Source organism: Phallusia mammillata, chromosome 3 (genome assembly GCF_965637545.1).
Source record: "Phallusia mammillata chromosome 3, kaPhaMamm4.hap1.1, whole genome shotgun sequence".
NCBI lineage: Eukaryota > Metazoa > Chordata > Ascidiacea > Phlebobranchia > Ascidiidae > Phallusia > Phallusia mammillata.
In genome coordinates, this window is record NC_137254.1 from 19,025,522 (window position 1) to 19,041,834 (window position 16,313).

Sequence of the window (16,313 nt, forward strand, 5' to 3'; positions counted from 1 at the left end):
AGGAAATGTGACACAACAAAAATAAGCAATGGTTTATTATGTTTTACCTTTGACAGTGAATAAAGTGCTTAAATTCTGTTAGCGATTATAGGAAACAGAAACCTCAAGATTTTGATCGTTTGAACCTGGCTGGGAGCAAACAAACAAGGCCAGTAAGAAAGCAAACATCAAAGTTCACAACCGTTAACGATTAAGGTATCACACCATGGGTTCAAGCCAAGGTGAATTTCTGCACTTCTGATACTTAACCTATGTGTGAACAAACGAGCTTTGCGAATATAACATGATCGAATTTAAGTAACAGAACAATGAAATTAAGTAACAAAACACTGCAACTATGTGTTGCAACCGCAATATTGCGTAATGCATAGCCAGGGCTTCCATCAACGTAGACCCCACCGAACAAATCTTTCCATTTATACCAGTCATGACAATGACATAGCTATCACATCCCATATTTTTTGCCAAAAACAATCTGTTCTATCAACTCCTTGTTCGTAAAAAATACTTCGGGCATTTCACTAGAGCTTGAAATAAAACAAAATAAGGGCGGAATCGAAAATTAAAAAAATAAGACAAAATATATGGACTCAAGTCAAAATCAAGGACATTTCTTACAAATAAGGACAATAATTTTGTTAAGACATTATGTTCTTCAAAATAATTAAGGACAAATCTTAGAAATAAGGACAGTGTGGCAACCCTGCCCATAGCAATAGGTTTTACAAAAGCAATCTCGGTTGAAACAAAAGGTAAGACTTATTTTTTATTTAGGATAATGAAGTAGGCTACCGCTTTTTACCGAAGCCGGGTTGTATCTTTTAATGACAGCATAACTACTATACGCTTACATAAAATATAGACAGATGTGATCGGCAGCATAAAGTTGCACCACCACAGTTACAGTCGTTATGTCGTTGCAGATAACACATGGATACAAAGATTAATCAAATTGATGGCTTGAGCATTGTTTTTGGTGTCTCGTAACCTTTTGTTTTCAGTTTAAATATAAAGTGTAATTAACGACAGAGGCTTTTGGAGCTTGATGACGAAATGCGAGTTTGTATGTCAACACTGGAACCTCGCATTAATTTGATTTGCTGCCAAAAACAGTCTCACCCGTCGCATTGAGGCAAAATAAAAAATTACCCACTTTTCGTGTTATTTGTTTGCAGGGGTGCCGCGAAAGTAAGTATAGTTTCTCAGTGTGCCGCAAGACAAAAAAGATTGAGAACCACTGGGATCAACGAAGTAAACTGTTCCGCCATAGAATAATAATTATAAACCTGTTGTGTGGTTCCGCATAACTGATTATGTTGCTACACGCGATCGTTGAAGCGAATCAAATGTCGCGAACTTTTCGCGTTGTGAAGGTGAATAACTTTGTTTGTACCCTTTTGTATTTAATTTTTTCAGTAACTTTTCACGTAAAAGTCATGAAATTATTGTAAAAAAGAGAACAACAATTGCCTTTTTAGTATTTACAATTACAACTGCTCTTCAATTATTTTGTGTGCATACGAAGCAGATAAAATGCGTAAATAAAGTTATATTATTGCAAGTAAAAGTAATCGAATCTTTTTTTAAGTTTGAAAAAGCAACTTATCTGTACTTTAACAACATGTTTTCTTAACTGCGTTAAAAATTAGTTTAACCTGATAATGTGGTGTACGGACGAGAAGTAGTATTTGTATTTCACTGTTTTAAAATGGGCCATTACAACTTTTCCCGTTGTTTGGCTTGGCTTTGTAAATGACATTTAACATGAAGCGTTATAGGTTTTAGAGCGGCACTTGCCAATGTTACCATTGTTTCCAAAGGGTAAGTTGGAACACTACCTGAGAATGTGAGCTCCCATGATAGTGAATAGTGATAGTCCGGTCTGCAATAGGGTTCCTCTATTTCTCCAATTTTCATTTTTTCGAGAAACGAAGAATTAAATAATTCATTGCAATTTTTTTTTAGTTTTACTATTTTTATGTAAGCAGACTTTCCAACGAAAACAACCAAAAAAACTCGATTGTACACTTTTTTGCTTCTAGCAGCTATCGTGAGTAGTGATTCACTAGCAAACCAGCAAAAAACGAAACGACTGTAAGTTCGTGTTATAGATAAGACGCAACTAAGCGTGACTACTGACTACTGCTTAGGAAAGGTAAAAGTTTCGTGGGAATGCATATTAAAAAATGCTGTTTTTGAAGCAAAAAGAAGGTAATGTGTCGGGCGAGTTGAAACGAAAAATACACATATTATGAGGTGTCACATAAATTTCTCGCGAGAAATTTCTATTAATTTTTATAATAGCATGATTATTATGCCAAGTACTGATTACAGGGTTTTACCTACAACACCAAACTCACTGATGGTTATCTCAAGAAATGCATTGTTTTTAACTTTGCATGTGTGGGGACCCATGAGTTTCAGCCTGCAGAAACAACTAAGCTTATAAAAGATGGTGGATAATATGGGACCCATTTTATATATTAACATTTCAAAAAAGGGTTATAGTGTATGTGCAATGGCAAAATGTGCTAAGCCACCCTTGTTTTTACATGAAATAAACTCATCGAAAAAACATATGTTTAGCTTTTATATGCACATGGATTTGTTACATTTTGTCACAGCCTGACTAGGCATTATTTTTTGCATTGTCTGCAACACTATTTTGGTGTTTTAACCTTAAAAGCAGACTTGGATCACAAAGCCAATTTTAAGATGTGTGCAAAAAAACTTACGTTTTCATTTTGGATTTGGTTTAAAATTGCTTTTCAAATTTTCTACCACTAAAAATGACACTCATATTGCTCCACATTAATTTGATACCATTACCAAACTTGCTTAATATATTGTGGGTACCCACTTGTCTCAGCTTGCAGAAATATTTATGTTGTTAAATACCATTTAATGAACCCTTTAAGATAATCACTTAGCACCTTTGTTTTGGTTTTTACAGCCTACAAAATGTTACAATAACGTAAGTAGGCTAAAAATAAGCAGGACTGAGTGGTGCCATGAGTTCTGATGCCAGTGGAAAGCTAAACAAAAACAATTCAAACACCATAGATGTGGAAGAAATTACCTCATCAGTGTCAAATGTGACTATTGTTAATCATGCAGCAGGGGATGCACAGACTTTGCAAGTACAAAGTAGCCATGGCACCACTACATCATCTGTAGGAACTTCAAAAGATGCTAAGTCTATGCTAGCTTGTTCAGTCGGAAATTTGAATCTGCCTCATTTAACAACAACAGTAGATCCACCACAGGGTCCTTCCACATCAAAAGAGTTGCCACCTATTTCTATTGGAAGATTAGGAAACAAGATATCCCTTGCTGATTTGGAGATTTTATCTACCATAGGCAAGAAAAAATTTTTTTTTATTGAAGTATATGTATACAATTTTTGGATATCATTTTATGCAAATATGTTTGTTTCCAAATTAATATACTTTGATTTTTATATATTTAGGCTTTGATAAATTAATTATACATTAGGAAGGCCAAACAAGTCACATGTTTTGGTGCGCCAAATCTTGTTCTATGCTAAAATATGCTAAATGCGCATTATAAGTGTAATTAAAAAAACGAATTAGGTCCCTGATTCGTAATGCTGTTGGTACTTTTTAGGCACTGGTACATTTGGAAGAGTGGTTTTAGTAAAGGAGCGCCACAACAAAGAATACTTTGCCCTAAAAGTGATGAAGATTTCTGACATCATTCGACTAAAACAGGTTCAACATGTAAAAAATGAAAAAGTCATCCTAAGCCAGATACAACACCCTTTTATTGTTCAGCTGTAAGTTTAGCTGTATACTACTGTCTTATAGTGTGATATAGTTTCCTGTGTTAAAATGTGTATCATGTGCAGTTTGTGACTTGTACAGACCAATCCGGTTAATTGCATCATTGATTTGCCAAGGACATTTGATGCGATTAACCAGATTATGCGATAATTTGATTGCTATGTAAACAGTACACGCTGTTAACATAAGTGCTCATTCTCACTTCCCCATCTAAAACAAAGTTGCAATGACGCTCAACTATGGCTTAAGGGGCAGTATTTTCTCTCTTTTGTTGTGGAAAACATAAACAAGTACTCAAAACTAGACAAGGGCAAAACATGATGCCATGCTTTCTGACTGTCGTGGCAATGGTGCAATCGCCTAAGTGTGTTGAAGAAACAGTAGTGACGTGCAACATTTTAATTTGGAAAATTCCTTTAACGACGGTCTATGACGTTGTTTTGCTTTGGGAAGTTTCCTTTATAAAAGTGCTAGGACTCTTGCTTAATATACAAGTCAAATGGCCTGTTGTTTCTTATTTCGATTTCTAGTTTAAAACGAGTTTGTATGTAATTTATTCAAGAGCATCTCCACTTAGTTGTTTGAACGTTGCACAGCTATTCTGTGATTAGAGGATTAGTGCAATAGTTATCTTGCGTTGTTAAGGTTGGTCTTATCATTTATTGGCATGATGCTTTTACAAGGTTGGTCTTCCTCTACAAACAGTCATTGACAGTCCAACAAAAGTCAGTTTGAATTTTTATCTGTTACTTCAGGGCAGGCAATTTGACGTGCACAATTTGAGTATTGAAAAGGATCGCCAGATAAGGTTGCGCGCAGATCGGTTGATTCAACTATCATATCGTCGTTTTCCATTTGAAAAACTCGTTTGTGCGACTGTTACATAGAGATCATCGATTCGGTTATTTGTTTATTTCATTGAAAATCGATGCGATTATCTGGTTTATGAGATAGACCGGCATGCGATTAACCGGATGATTTTCTTAACAAACGATGCGCAATGGTTTGGGATTTTTAATTGTGATGCAATTAAACGGATCATGCGATTAACCGGATTCATCTGTATTACAGTTTGTGCCCAATTTTTATCTAACTGGACACTCTATGTGTTATGTGTTTCTGTATTTATGAGTTAAGGGCCTGATGATTTCATAGCAGTTGCATTCAAATTATCAGTCACTTCCTCTTTCCAGCAACAGTTTTCACTGTGTGTACGTACAATGGTAGTGCCTTGCTCATTTCAATTCTCAACCTTGCACAACAAAAAGTCCAATGTTGAGGTTACAGCATTTTATCTTTGGAATTTCCCAAATGTAATATTCAAAGATTTCTTTTAATAAAGTTCAGGAACAGATGTGTAGTTTCAATGGTTGCAACCTCTTCACTTATAAAATTTCTAGATTTGTCCTTGCTTGTCTCCCATATCTTGATCTCCTATTTACATGTTTAACAAATGTTGTTTTGGTGTTTAGATACTGGTCACATCATGATGACACATTCCTGTACATGTTGTTGGAATTTGCTTGTGGTGGTGAATTGTTCTCTTATCTTCGCAATGCAGGTAACAAACGGCAATTTGTATTTAAAAATGTGAAATATTTTGTGTATTATGCAATATACATGCTTCAGTTTACAGTTAACAAACTAGTACACAATGCAACCTACCAATTATCAAAAGAAATATTTGTGATACTTTTTTAATTTATGAAAGATACAATCTATATATTCCTAAAAAATAAAAACTATTACATATACTTAAGGGTCATAATGTCATTTCACCTTTTAATTGCAAAGCTGTAAACTGGTATTTCTCCACTTAGTAGATACTGGGTACATTTTAAGGGGTGCAGAGATAATTTGATTAGTATCATACACATTTCACACAACTTTATAGCACAAAACGGTTATTCGCATACCGGTTAATCGCATAATCTGTTTAATTGCATCACAATTAAAAATCCCAAACCGTCACCCATCATTTGTTAAGAAAATCGTCTGGTTAATCACATATCGGTTTATCGCATAAACCGGATATTTGCAGCGATTTTCAACGAAATATGCGATTAACAGGATTGATGATCTCTATGTGAAAGTCGAACAGATCAACAGACCGAGTTTTTCGAACAAAAAACGACGTTATAGTAGTAAAATCCCCTAGAGGTAATGTACGCGAAAAAGACGTAGATGCATGTTTGCATTCTAAACCAAATAAAGCATCTAATTTTAACGTTGAAAATGACACGTCTCGACCATAAAATATTATTGAAAAGTTATTAGGAGATTAAATCAGCGTTCAGTTTACCGTGGTGTAATAAGTAGGAGTCATTATCTCAAAGCCGTGCATCCTTATTTTGTTGGCTTATCTAATCGCCAATAGTGATATAATAAGCGTTTAAATAAAGAGTTCAACGTGTTAAAATTACGAAACTGGTGTTCCGGCAAAGGCGCTGATTGTAATTTCTTACTAAATGCGAGCTGCACCAAATTATAAGTATTAAACTGTATTGAAATTTGAACAATGTTAAATGTAAAACAAATGGTTAAAAATGTTTTCTGTTATATTGTTCATGACCCGCCAAACACATAATGGTTGTAAAACATGTTAGATCGCAAGCAATCACACTAATTGTTTAGGTTCACGTAATTGGTAACGTGCCAATGATTGCAATTTTTTATGTCTTCTATTCATGACCTTGCGCAATGTATCAGGTAGATCACCAATTAAGAAATGCATTTATTTCTCTAGTAGCCGTTGCTGGTTTAAATTTTTGAAGCAACGATTACACGTTGATCACGTGACAGTCACGCTAATCTTGCAGCTGCAGTTTTGCAAGCTAGAAAGTAGGGCCACAATCTGAGTCTTAAAGGTTTGCTAAAATGAATTATTCTTTTAGTGCCCTTGCGTTGTAGAATGTGCCGAAGTTGTAAGTTTAACCAGGTTTCAGTGGTGTACTGTTGGATTTGGGCTTGCTTACAAATATGCACCTAGCACTTTGCCGCTTAACGCGTTGGTTTGAACTAGAAAACAAAATAGGTCAGAAACAACAGACCATTTTAAGTGTATATTAAGCGAGAGGTCTACCACATTTATAAGGGAAACTACCCAAAACAAGACTAAAACGTCATCGTAATAGGGAAGTTCCCAAATTTAAATGTTGGGCCCCTTGGCTACGATGCGATGTAACACATATTTTCAAATAAAATAAACCTGACTGCAAGAGAAAGCACAAATCAAGCGAAATGTGGCGTGTGCGACAATTAAAGAGTGTGTGTGCGTTTCTACTGTTTCTTCAACACACTTGAGCGATTGCACCATAGCCAGGACAGTTGGGAAGCATGACGTCATGTATTGCGCTGAGAGTAATAAATCTAATTTTGACTTGAGAGTACTTTTTCAATTCTCGGCAACAAAAGAGAGAAACTACTGCTCCGTTGTCATAGTTGAGCGTTCCTGCAACTTTGTTTTGGCTGGGGAAGTAAAATGAGAATTTTTGTTAATGGCATGTACTGTTTACATAGCAACCGGATTATCGCATAATCCGGTTTATCGCATCAAATGCCCTTGGCAAATCGATGATGTGATTAACCGGATTCGTCTGTAATGTGAATGGAAAGTTGATGATGACATGAAATGAAACACTGTTGTATGCCATTGGTCAGCTTTTTTACACGTCCTGTTTTCATAAATTTTAGGTCGATTTAACAATGCCACTTCACTTTTCTATGCCTCTGAGATTGTATCAGCATTGGAATATTTGCACAACTTACACATTGTGTATCGTGACTTGAAGCCTGAAAACATTTTGCTTGATCGAGATGGACATACAAAGCTTACTGATTTTGGCTTTGCTAAGAAGGTTGAAGATCGGTAAGTTAAGAGATTTTATCTAGCAAGCATTGTTATTGTTTACTTTGCACTCTATTGTACATACAGCATGGACCAAATAATATTGTAGCATGTAGATACCTGCCTACTGTAAAAAATTAAATGCACCAAATGATTTGGTAAAATGCAGCTACTTTATTTTCACTGAATATTATTCAGTGATAATGCAGAGTTGTAAAGTTTGATGTTTGTTTACAAGCCCTATAGCCAGGGTTGCCATACTGTCCTTATTTCTAAGATTTGTCGGTATTTTGAAGGGCAATGTCTTAGAAAAAATTATTGTCCTTATTTCTAAGAAATGTCATTGTTTGTTTTCTTTATTTTCTCTTGTAAGTATTTTCTATGAAAAAAGGAGAGTTACTGGAACAGATTGTTTTAAGCAAAAAATGTAGCATGGCTCATATAAATGCAAAATTTTAATCAAAAACCTTGTTTTGTTTCATATAAAAGTTTAATTTTTCGGCTGTCCTTTTTTGGGGGTCCATGTCTATAGCAACCATGCCTATAGCACAAAAATAACTTCAATGTGGTTGTAATTGATTATTAGGTTGTGTTTTATTTTTGTTTAAAACAATTTATCACTAACAGTATGTATAACTAAATCCTGATCCTATTTGGTTGGAACCCTTTTTTGTCTATGTTTTTTCCTGAAAATTATTATGTTGGTCGCTGCAAACTAAAATAAAATATTTTATTTGATTGAACTACTACTTAATTATGCGGATAATTATAATATTTAAGGCAGGGGTCTCAAACACACGGCCCTCCAAGGGTTTTTGTGCGGCCCGCGAACTAACGCGAACTAACAAATTTTAGGTATGTACTCTGTCAGACCACCGATTACACAAACAGTCTTTCTTTATCAGTAAAGGCTAGAAGTAAATGCAACATTTTAATAGTATGATCGACTTGGTCCATCTTGTTAAGAATCAGCAATTCTAATTGTTGCGGTATATTTTTTTATTGGTTCGTCGTTGTATGCTATTGTTCACGCCTAGTAGTAATTAAAGTTTTTTCGCTTTGCTACACTGTATATCTGTTTTTATTTATAAAATACAGATGTTTTTGTGTAAAGTTTATGGGATAAATGCACAACATTTTTGAGCACACCATATTTTGGTTGTCATGTTATTACTCCAACAAAAGTTCCGATAGTGCAGCCTTCGACTGCCTTAAAAAAATTTTTTTTGGCCCTCAAACAAGTTTGATTTTGAGACCCCTGATTTAAGGTATACAGACGAATCCGGTTAATCGCATACCGGTTAATCGCATAATCCGTTTAATTGCATCGCAAACCGTCGCCCATCGTTTGTTAAGAAAATCGTCCGGTTAATCGCATACCGGTTTATCGCATAAACCGGATATTCGCATCGATTTTCAACGAAATATGCGATTAACCGGATTGATGATCTCTATGTGAAAGTCAAACAGACCGAGTTTTTCGAATAAAAGACGACGATATGATAGTAAAATCCTCCGGAGGTAATGTACGCGAAAAAAACGTAGATGCATGTTTGCATTCTACACCAAATAACGCATCTAACGTTGAAAATGAAACGTCTCGACCATAAAATATTTTTAAAAAGTTATTAGGAGATTAAATCGGCGTTCAGTTTACCGCTGTGCGATAACTAGGAATCGTTATCTCAAAGCTGTGCACATTGTTCCTTTATTGTTGGCTTATCTAATCGCCAATAGTGATATAACAAGCGTTTAAAAGAGTTCAACACGTTTTTATGAAACTGGTGTTCCGGCATAGACGCTGATTGTAATTTCTTACTATGTGCGAACTGCACCAAATTCGAAGTATTAAACTGTATTGAAATTTGAAAAATGTTAAATGTAAAACAAATGGTTAAAAATGTTCTTCTGTTATTGTTCATGACCCGCAAAACACGTAATGGTTGTAAAAAATGTTAGCTCGCAAGTAATCACACTATGTTGTTTAGATTCACGTAATTGGTAACGTGCCAATGATTGACATACTTTATGTCGTCTATTCGTGACCTTGCGCAACTTATCAGGTGGATTACCGATTAAGAAAGGCATTTATTCCTCTAGTATTTGTTGCTGGTTTAAATTTTTGAAGCAACGATCACACGTTGATCACGTGACAGTCACGCTAATCTTGCAGCTGCAGTTTTGCTGAGTAAGCTAGAAAGTAGCGCCACAATCTGAGTCTTTAAAGGTTTGCCAAAATGAATTGTTCTTTTTGTCAATTGAATAACGGGTTATAATAGAAACTGATGCAGCTCGCCCTTGCACCCTTGCGCTGTAGAATGTGCCGAAGTTGGAAGTTTGACCATGTTTCGGTCGTGTACTTTCCGGTTTGGGCTTGCTTACAAATATGCACAGCGCTTTGCCGCTTAACGCGTTGGTTTGAACTACTAATAGGTCAGAAACCATTTTTACGTGTATATTAAGCGAGAGGCCTTTATAAGGGAAACTACCCAAAACAAGACTAAAACGTCATAAACTGTCGTCATAGGGAAGTTCCTAAATTTAAATGTTGGGTCCCTTGGCTACAATTCGACGTAACATATCTTTTCAAATAAACCTGACTACAAGAGAAAGCACAAATCAAACGAACTGCGGCGTGTGCGCCAATTAAAGAGTGTGTGTGCGTTGCTTCTGTTTTTTTTTGGGCGATTGCACCATAGCCACCACAGTTAGGAAGCATGACGTCATGTATTGCGCTGAGAGTAGCACTTTTTTCAATTCGGCAACAAAAGAGAGAAAATACTGCTCCATTGCCATAGTTGAGCTTCACTGCAACTCTGTTTTAGCTGGGGAAGTGAAAGTAAGCACTTTTGATAACCGCGTGGACTGTTTACATAGCAACCGGATTATCGCATAATCCGGTTAATCGCATCAAATGCCCTTGGCAAATGGATGATGCGATTAACCGGATTCGTCTGTACTACTTAATTTGCTAGCAATGGGGGTAACTGCAGAAAGTATTCTTACCTTTTAGCACATGGACCTTATGTGGAACACCAGAGTATCTTGCCCCTGAAATAATTCAAAGCAAAGGTCATGGAAGGTCCGTGGATTGGTGGGCTCTTGGAATTTTGACCTATGAAATGTTGGCTGGGTAAGTAAACAATTTTTGCTTTATACATGTCTGGGTACTTTTGAAACTCGGTTCAAATTTAAACCAGTTTAAACCAGGGGTCTTCAACCTTTTTGGCTCAAGGCACTGGCTCAAAATTGCCGCCCTATGAGATTGTTATTATTGGTCCCCTTCCCTGAAGGGGACACATATTGTTTTTGTCCGTATTTTTTTTTCTTTTTTCTGTCTAACGCTGGCTTGTGAGACGCGTTTGGTCAAGAAAGAGTGCTCCAAATTTATTCAAATTTACAGAGATGTTAGTTATTAATCCAAATTTGATCCTCCTGAAGTTTGACCCCGATTGACCCAGCGGTTCACCCACAGGCCCCCAAAACGTAAAATTTTTGAAACGGCTGTACTGACTAAAGTCCAGCATCTTGGAGTTTCATGCTTTGTTGTTTGGTGCAATGTAAAGTTTTTTAAAGAATTTTGTGTCTTTTTTTCGGATTCACCCATTTTTTACCTTTTAAACCCCGAAATAAACGGTTTTAGTTTTAAGGCAGAAATACATGCCCTATGGTGCAGAAAAATTTGAAAAAGTTAACAATTGTTTAAGCAGGATATTCGTTTAGTATTTAAAATTTTGCCAGTTACCTTTACAACCCACAATATGTGTACGCTATCAGTCAGATATAAGTCCCAAGGGAGGAATTCACTGGTTTACGATTAAGGCGGCAGAGCGGGAGTGCTCAGCTTGACGTCTGGACAGACGTTTTACGAGACAGTAGTTTCGGTGATTAGTAATCAGCTGTTTTTTTGTGCAGCAATGCTGTGTCGTTTTATTGAGTTATCACACGCATTTTCAGTTTTGGCGCAGGTTTTACACCTAAGACGTAATTCGAACTCGATAAACGTACTTCGGTTTCGTTTATGTCAGGCAAAACATCGTTGATCAACATAAATATGAAATTTAATAAACAACTTTTTCGAACGCCGCGATAAATGGTCTTTAAATTCTCTTTGTCAGCTTGGCCGTCTCATAACCATGGGTCACTAAAGGTCAACTTATAGGCATTACAACACCGTTACGAATTTTTCGTCATAACGTATCTTCTTTATTTTTGACAAATCAATTCAAGAATCAGTACTTAAGTCATGTATAAATTAGGTCGAACGGTATTGTTGAACACTAAGGACTGCATGCTAAAACAGTGTCAAAAGGTCATTAAACGGTCGTTTTTGCGAAACAAAGTTAAGTGAAAAACAAGTTGTTATGTATACCATTGTAGCAAACGACTTTTTTTATATAGTGTCTAATACAACAGTTAAGGCTTTCTAGGAAAATTTGTGTTTAAAAACTGAACTTGAACCACAATATCAAGGTCAAAGCAAGAGATTAAATTGAATGTATTTTCCCCGTTCTTTTTTCACCGATTTTTTGTAATTACATGACAATAATGATGCTAAAAGAATATGGAAAAGAACTTTTAAAGTTAAGTTTGTGCTTTGTCCTTAAGAATATAAAAATATCCGTCACATATATGTCCTTAAGAATATAAAAATAACCGCCACATATAGTTTTACCGTAAATCCGCATAAACACACGTGTGGGGACCCATTCGTTTTTGCTTGCAAAAACAATCATGTATGTAGATAAAATTGTGTACAGTGTAGTAAATTGGTAAATATCGTATAGAATATATAAAATGAAAGTATATCAGAAAGCCACTTTTCTAGTTTGTATAAAAGTTCAGCCTCTTGAGCAGATGTGGGTGGTAAAATTCACCTAGCAACATGAAAACTTTCCTTAACAGTTAAAGCATAATTTAATTGCTACCACAACATGCAAGGTTTATTATGGGTCCCCTTCCCTGAAAGGGGCGCATCTTGATTTCACTCAGTTTTTTTTTTCGCCGAAGTTTGTCCATGCACTTTTGGCATTAAATCTTTGATGGATTTGGATGAAACTTTCACAGATGGTAGATATGGTCATGTAGATGTGTCCCCTGCTTCGTTTGACTTGATAACCCCAGTATTTACCCCGTTAGCCCCCAAAGTGTAAAACGTTATAGTATGTTGCTGTGCACCACAAACGAAACATTTCTGTGGTGCAATGTTATAATATAGGCAACAGAACATGTGCTTCTTGTGTTTCTGCAATACTTGGTGGGCAGTTTTGCACATGCTAACAGAGGGGTGTTAACAGCCTCATGACATCAGAAGCGTTAACGAATGCTGCTAATAACACCTTTAGTGGTCAGAATTTTAAACATTGTCCGATTTGGATAAAAATGAACATGACTGTTGATTGGGTCATTGTGGTTTAACATTTTATGCTTTTGGGTGTTGAACCCCATTAGTTACCCCACTGACCCCTAAAATGGGTGAGTTTATTAAAAGGTGTCGGAATGAAATGAAACTTGGACAGCTTGTAGAATTTGTAATGTATAGGTGTCAATTGTTGTGTTTTACCCTGTAACCCCAATATTTACCCCTTTACCCCCCCCCCCAAATGGCGTAATTTTTTAAATCATGTGTGAATTGAATGAAATTTTGAAACCTTCTAGAGCAGCGGTTCCCAAACTGGGGTCCGCGGACCAACTGGAGTCCGTACAGCAGTTTCAGAGGGTCCACAAGACGAATTAGTCCTTCAAGCAGGGGCGTGCAATATTTTTCGCCGGTGGGCCATATAACCAATTTCGGACATTAAGCGAGGGCCATATTTTATTCATGTGTACGATAAATTGGAATTAAAGCATAAATACATGCTTTCACAACAAAATAATTGTTTACTAGACAAAGGGAATTATTACGTCACATTCGGTTTAGCACTTGCAAATGGTTGGAAAACGGTGGTTTTACACACACAATAGTAGTTGTGTTAATCTTTAAAAAATCCTTTGTGTTGCTGTATATTGGATTAAAATTGTTTGAGTAACTCCAATATTTTGTTCACAGATTTCCTCCATTTTGGGATGAAAGTCCATTTGGCATTTATCAAAAGATTTTGTCCGGAAAAGTTGATTTCCCAAAAAACTTGGATGCTTCAGCAAAGTGAGCATATGTTTTCTCTCTTGTTTCTACATTAGCAGATTATTTTCCACATTTACGCTTTTGACATTATTAAGCACAATAGACCCACTTGAAATGCAGACCAGTACTGGTTCATTTCCAATGCAAATTGCATTACAGTCTCAATTATGGTCCTAGCTGCTGAAAAGGTGCCACTGCATGTAAACTTTAAGTTAAACCAGTTGGTCTTAAATCAAACCAGGAACTTTTTATTACAACAAAACCCTGTGTTCATGCTCTTTACTATTGTAAATGTACCATGATGTGTTTGTGTATATATTTACAATCCAACATCTATGTGACATTCAGGCTTTTTTGTTGTGCTGCCAACCATTGAACTTGTGGTTGTGTTTGGATAAAGCCAGTCCCATGTCACTATTCACTTACTCTGGTGCGAACCAGTCAACATTTAACATGTCAGCTAGTTCAAGTACTTTTGTCTTAAATACATTGTTTTCCTCTGACAGAGATTTAATAAAAAAACTACTTGCTCATGACCGAACTCGTCGTCTTGGCAACATGAAGAATGGCACTGAAGATGTCAAACGACATAAGTGGTTCAAGAATATTGATTGGGAAGCTGTGTCTGAGAAAAAAATGATTGTATGTAAACAATATTTTACCTGTTTTTGTCAATACTGGCATGTAGGTCTAAATTATACTTTTTTTCAGCCTCCTATTATTCCAAAAGTCAAACACAGTGGGGATACTAGAAATTTTGAAGATTATCCAGAGGAAAATTGGCAGGTATATATTAAACACTAAATTTTATTGGGCATCTTGATGCAAAAAGTAGATAATTTCCGTTAAAATCCCCAATTGTCTAGGCCAGTGGTTCTCAACCAGGGCCCATGGCCCCCCAGGGGCGCCCTGAGCTGTGTTCCGGGGGGCACTGTTGTAGATTCACCAGAAACACCCACTAAAACCCATTTCCTTTTTAACTTTATTCCCTAATTAAATTGACTATTTCACAAACTATTTGTCTATATTGAGGTTTTTTTTACATTTACGGATTCTTGTCATTCTTTTCAACCTGTTTAAAGACGAAAATAGTACAGAATTCCAACATAAGATTGCCATTTTAATTTTTTAAGGGGGGCACAGGTCCTACAGGGTTACTTGAAGGGGTCCACAGAGTCCAGAAATTACATTTAGGGGGCCACGGTCCAGGAAAGGTTGAGAACCACTGGTCTAGTAGGCCTTTTTGTAAAGAACGGAATATGCAATTCATATCTGGTATATCTACAAGTAGGACAGGGTCTTTTTTAAATTGCAACCTCTGCAATAAAAAAGATTATGGAATTAAAAGCATTATTTGTAAGTAAAAAAAAACATCAAAAATAAGTGAAATATTTTTTTCAGACAACAAAACCTGTTGCTTCAAAAGAAATGGCAATTTTTGCTGATTTTTGATTCTTCACGTGTGGTTTGATATAAACTTAGTGGTGTGGTTTACAACTGTAGGTGAGACAATTTCTTCAACTTAGTTTTATGATGGTAACGTTCTTCAAATGATTTCGCCCTTTACTGTGATTTCTTTGTTATGTTTCATAAAAATGTGTTAAGTACTATCACATATGTTTTTACCTAACTCCATTTCTTGCTTCCAAATATATATTTTACACAGTTTTAAACAATATATAACAGTTTTAAAAACAAGGTGCAATTTGATATGTACACAGAATTTAAGTGTGTTTTATTTACAACATTTTAACCTTGAGCTTCCATGCATAGTTTATCACTTTAGCTTTTTTTCTATGATTCCCAACCTATGGTACACAAATGTTATGTAACATTTTCTTAAAACCAAAAATAAACTTTCAACAAAGCTACATCAAAACTATTGAACACATATTTTAATATTTAAAAAAATGAATTACACATCAAACATCATCTGGAAGGTCTTGCATTTTATGTTACGATATTCATCTTACACACCCTGATCTTAGTTGTAGTGTAGAAACTCAGCCATGCATGTTGCATTTTCCCTCAAAAAATGTGTACCTGCTTTGAACCTGTGGTTATCTTGTACTTAGTTTTACACAAACTATGAGATTTATGCCTAGTTTCTCAGGCACGTGGTTTATTACAAACCAATAGATAATAGGCGTAAGCATAGAATGTACTTTATGTTGTAATCAACCTATTGTGCCTCAGAAAAAGTCTTGCGATGTTTTTCAAAATGCCTTACACTAAATTGGATGTTGTCAATTGTTGTATTTGTGTATTGACTTGGGGTACAAAACAGAACTTTATTTTGTCCATTGTTTTTAGAAATGGTTGTTCCAGTTTAACAATAATAAAGTTCTGTATTGTACATCACCACACATCAAAGCTTCCTTACCTATTATTTCAAAACTATCATTTTTTCCAAATGTTTTATTCTTCACAATGTTGCCAGCCTTTTTGGCCCACTGTGCCAAGCATATTGTGCCACTTTATTGTACTGCAGGTTGAAATATGTGAAAATGATTCTTGCCTTCGCAACAACTAAATTTTG

General features: G+C 35.8%; 1 protein-coding gene across 1 annotated transcript; it reads left to right on the forward strand.

Moving 5' to 3' along the window:
• Positions 1-1,354: 1,354 nt before the first annotated feature.
• On the forward strand, positions 1,355-16,272 carry LOC145217870 (cAMP-dependent protein kinase catalytic subunit PRKX-like). Its single transcript, XM_080085239.1, has 9 exons — positions 1,355-3,360; positions 3,628-3,796; positions 5,276-5,364; positions 7,497-7,671; positions 10,664-10,783; positions 13,700-13,795; positions 14,281-14,416; positions 14,486-14,560; positions 15,176-16,272. Exons 1-9 carry the CDS (start codon positions 3,012-3,014, stop codon positions 15,224-15,226), a joined length of 1,260 nt encoding a protein of 419 aa, XP_079941365.1. The 5' UTR covers positions 1,355-3,011; the 3' UTR covers positions 15,227-16,272.
• Positions 16,273-16,313: the final 41 nt, after the last annotated feature.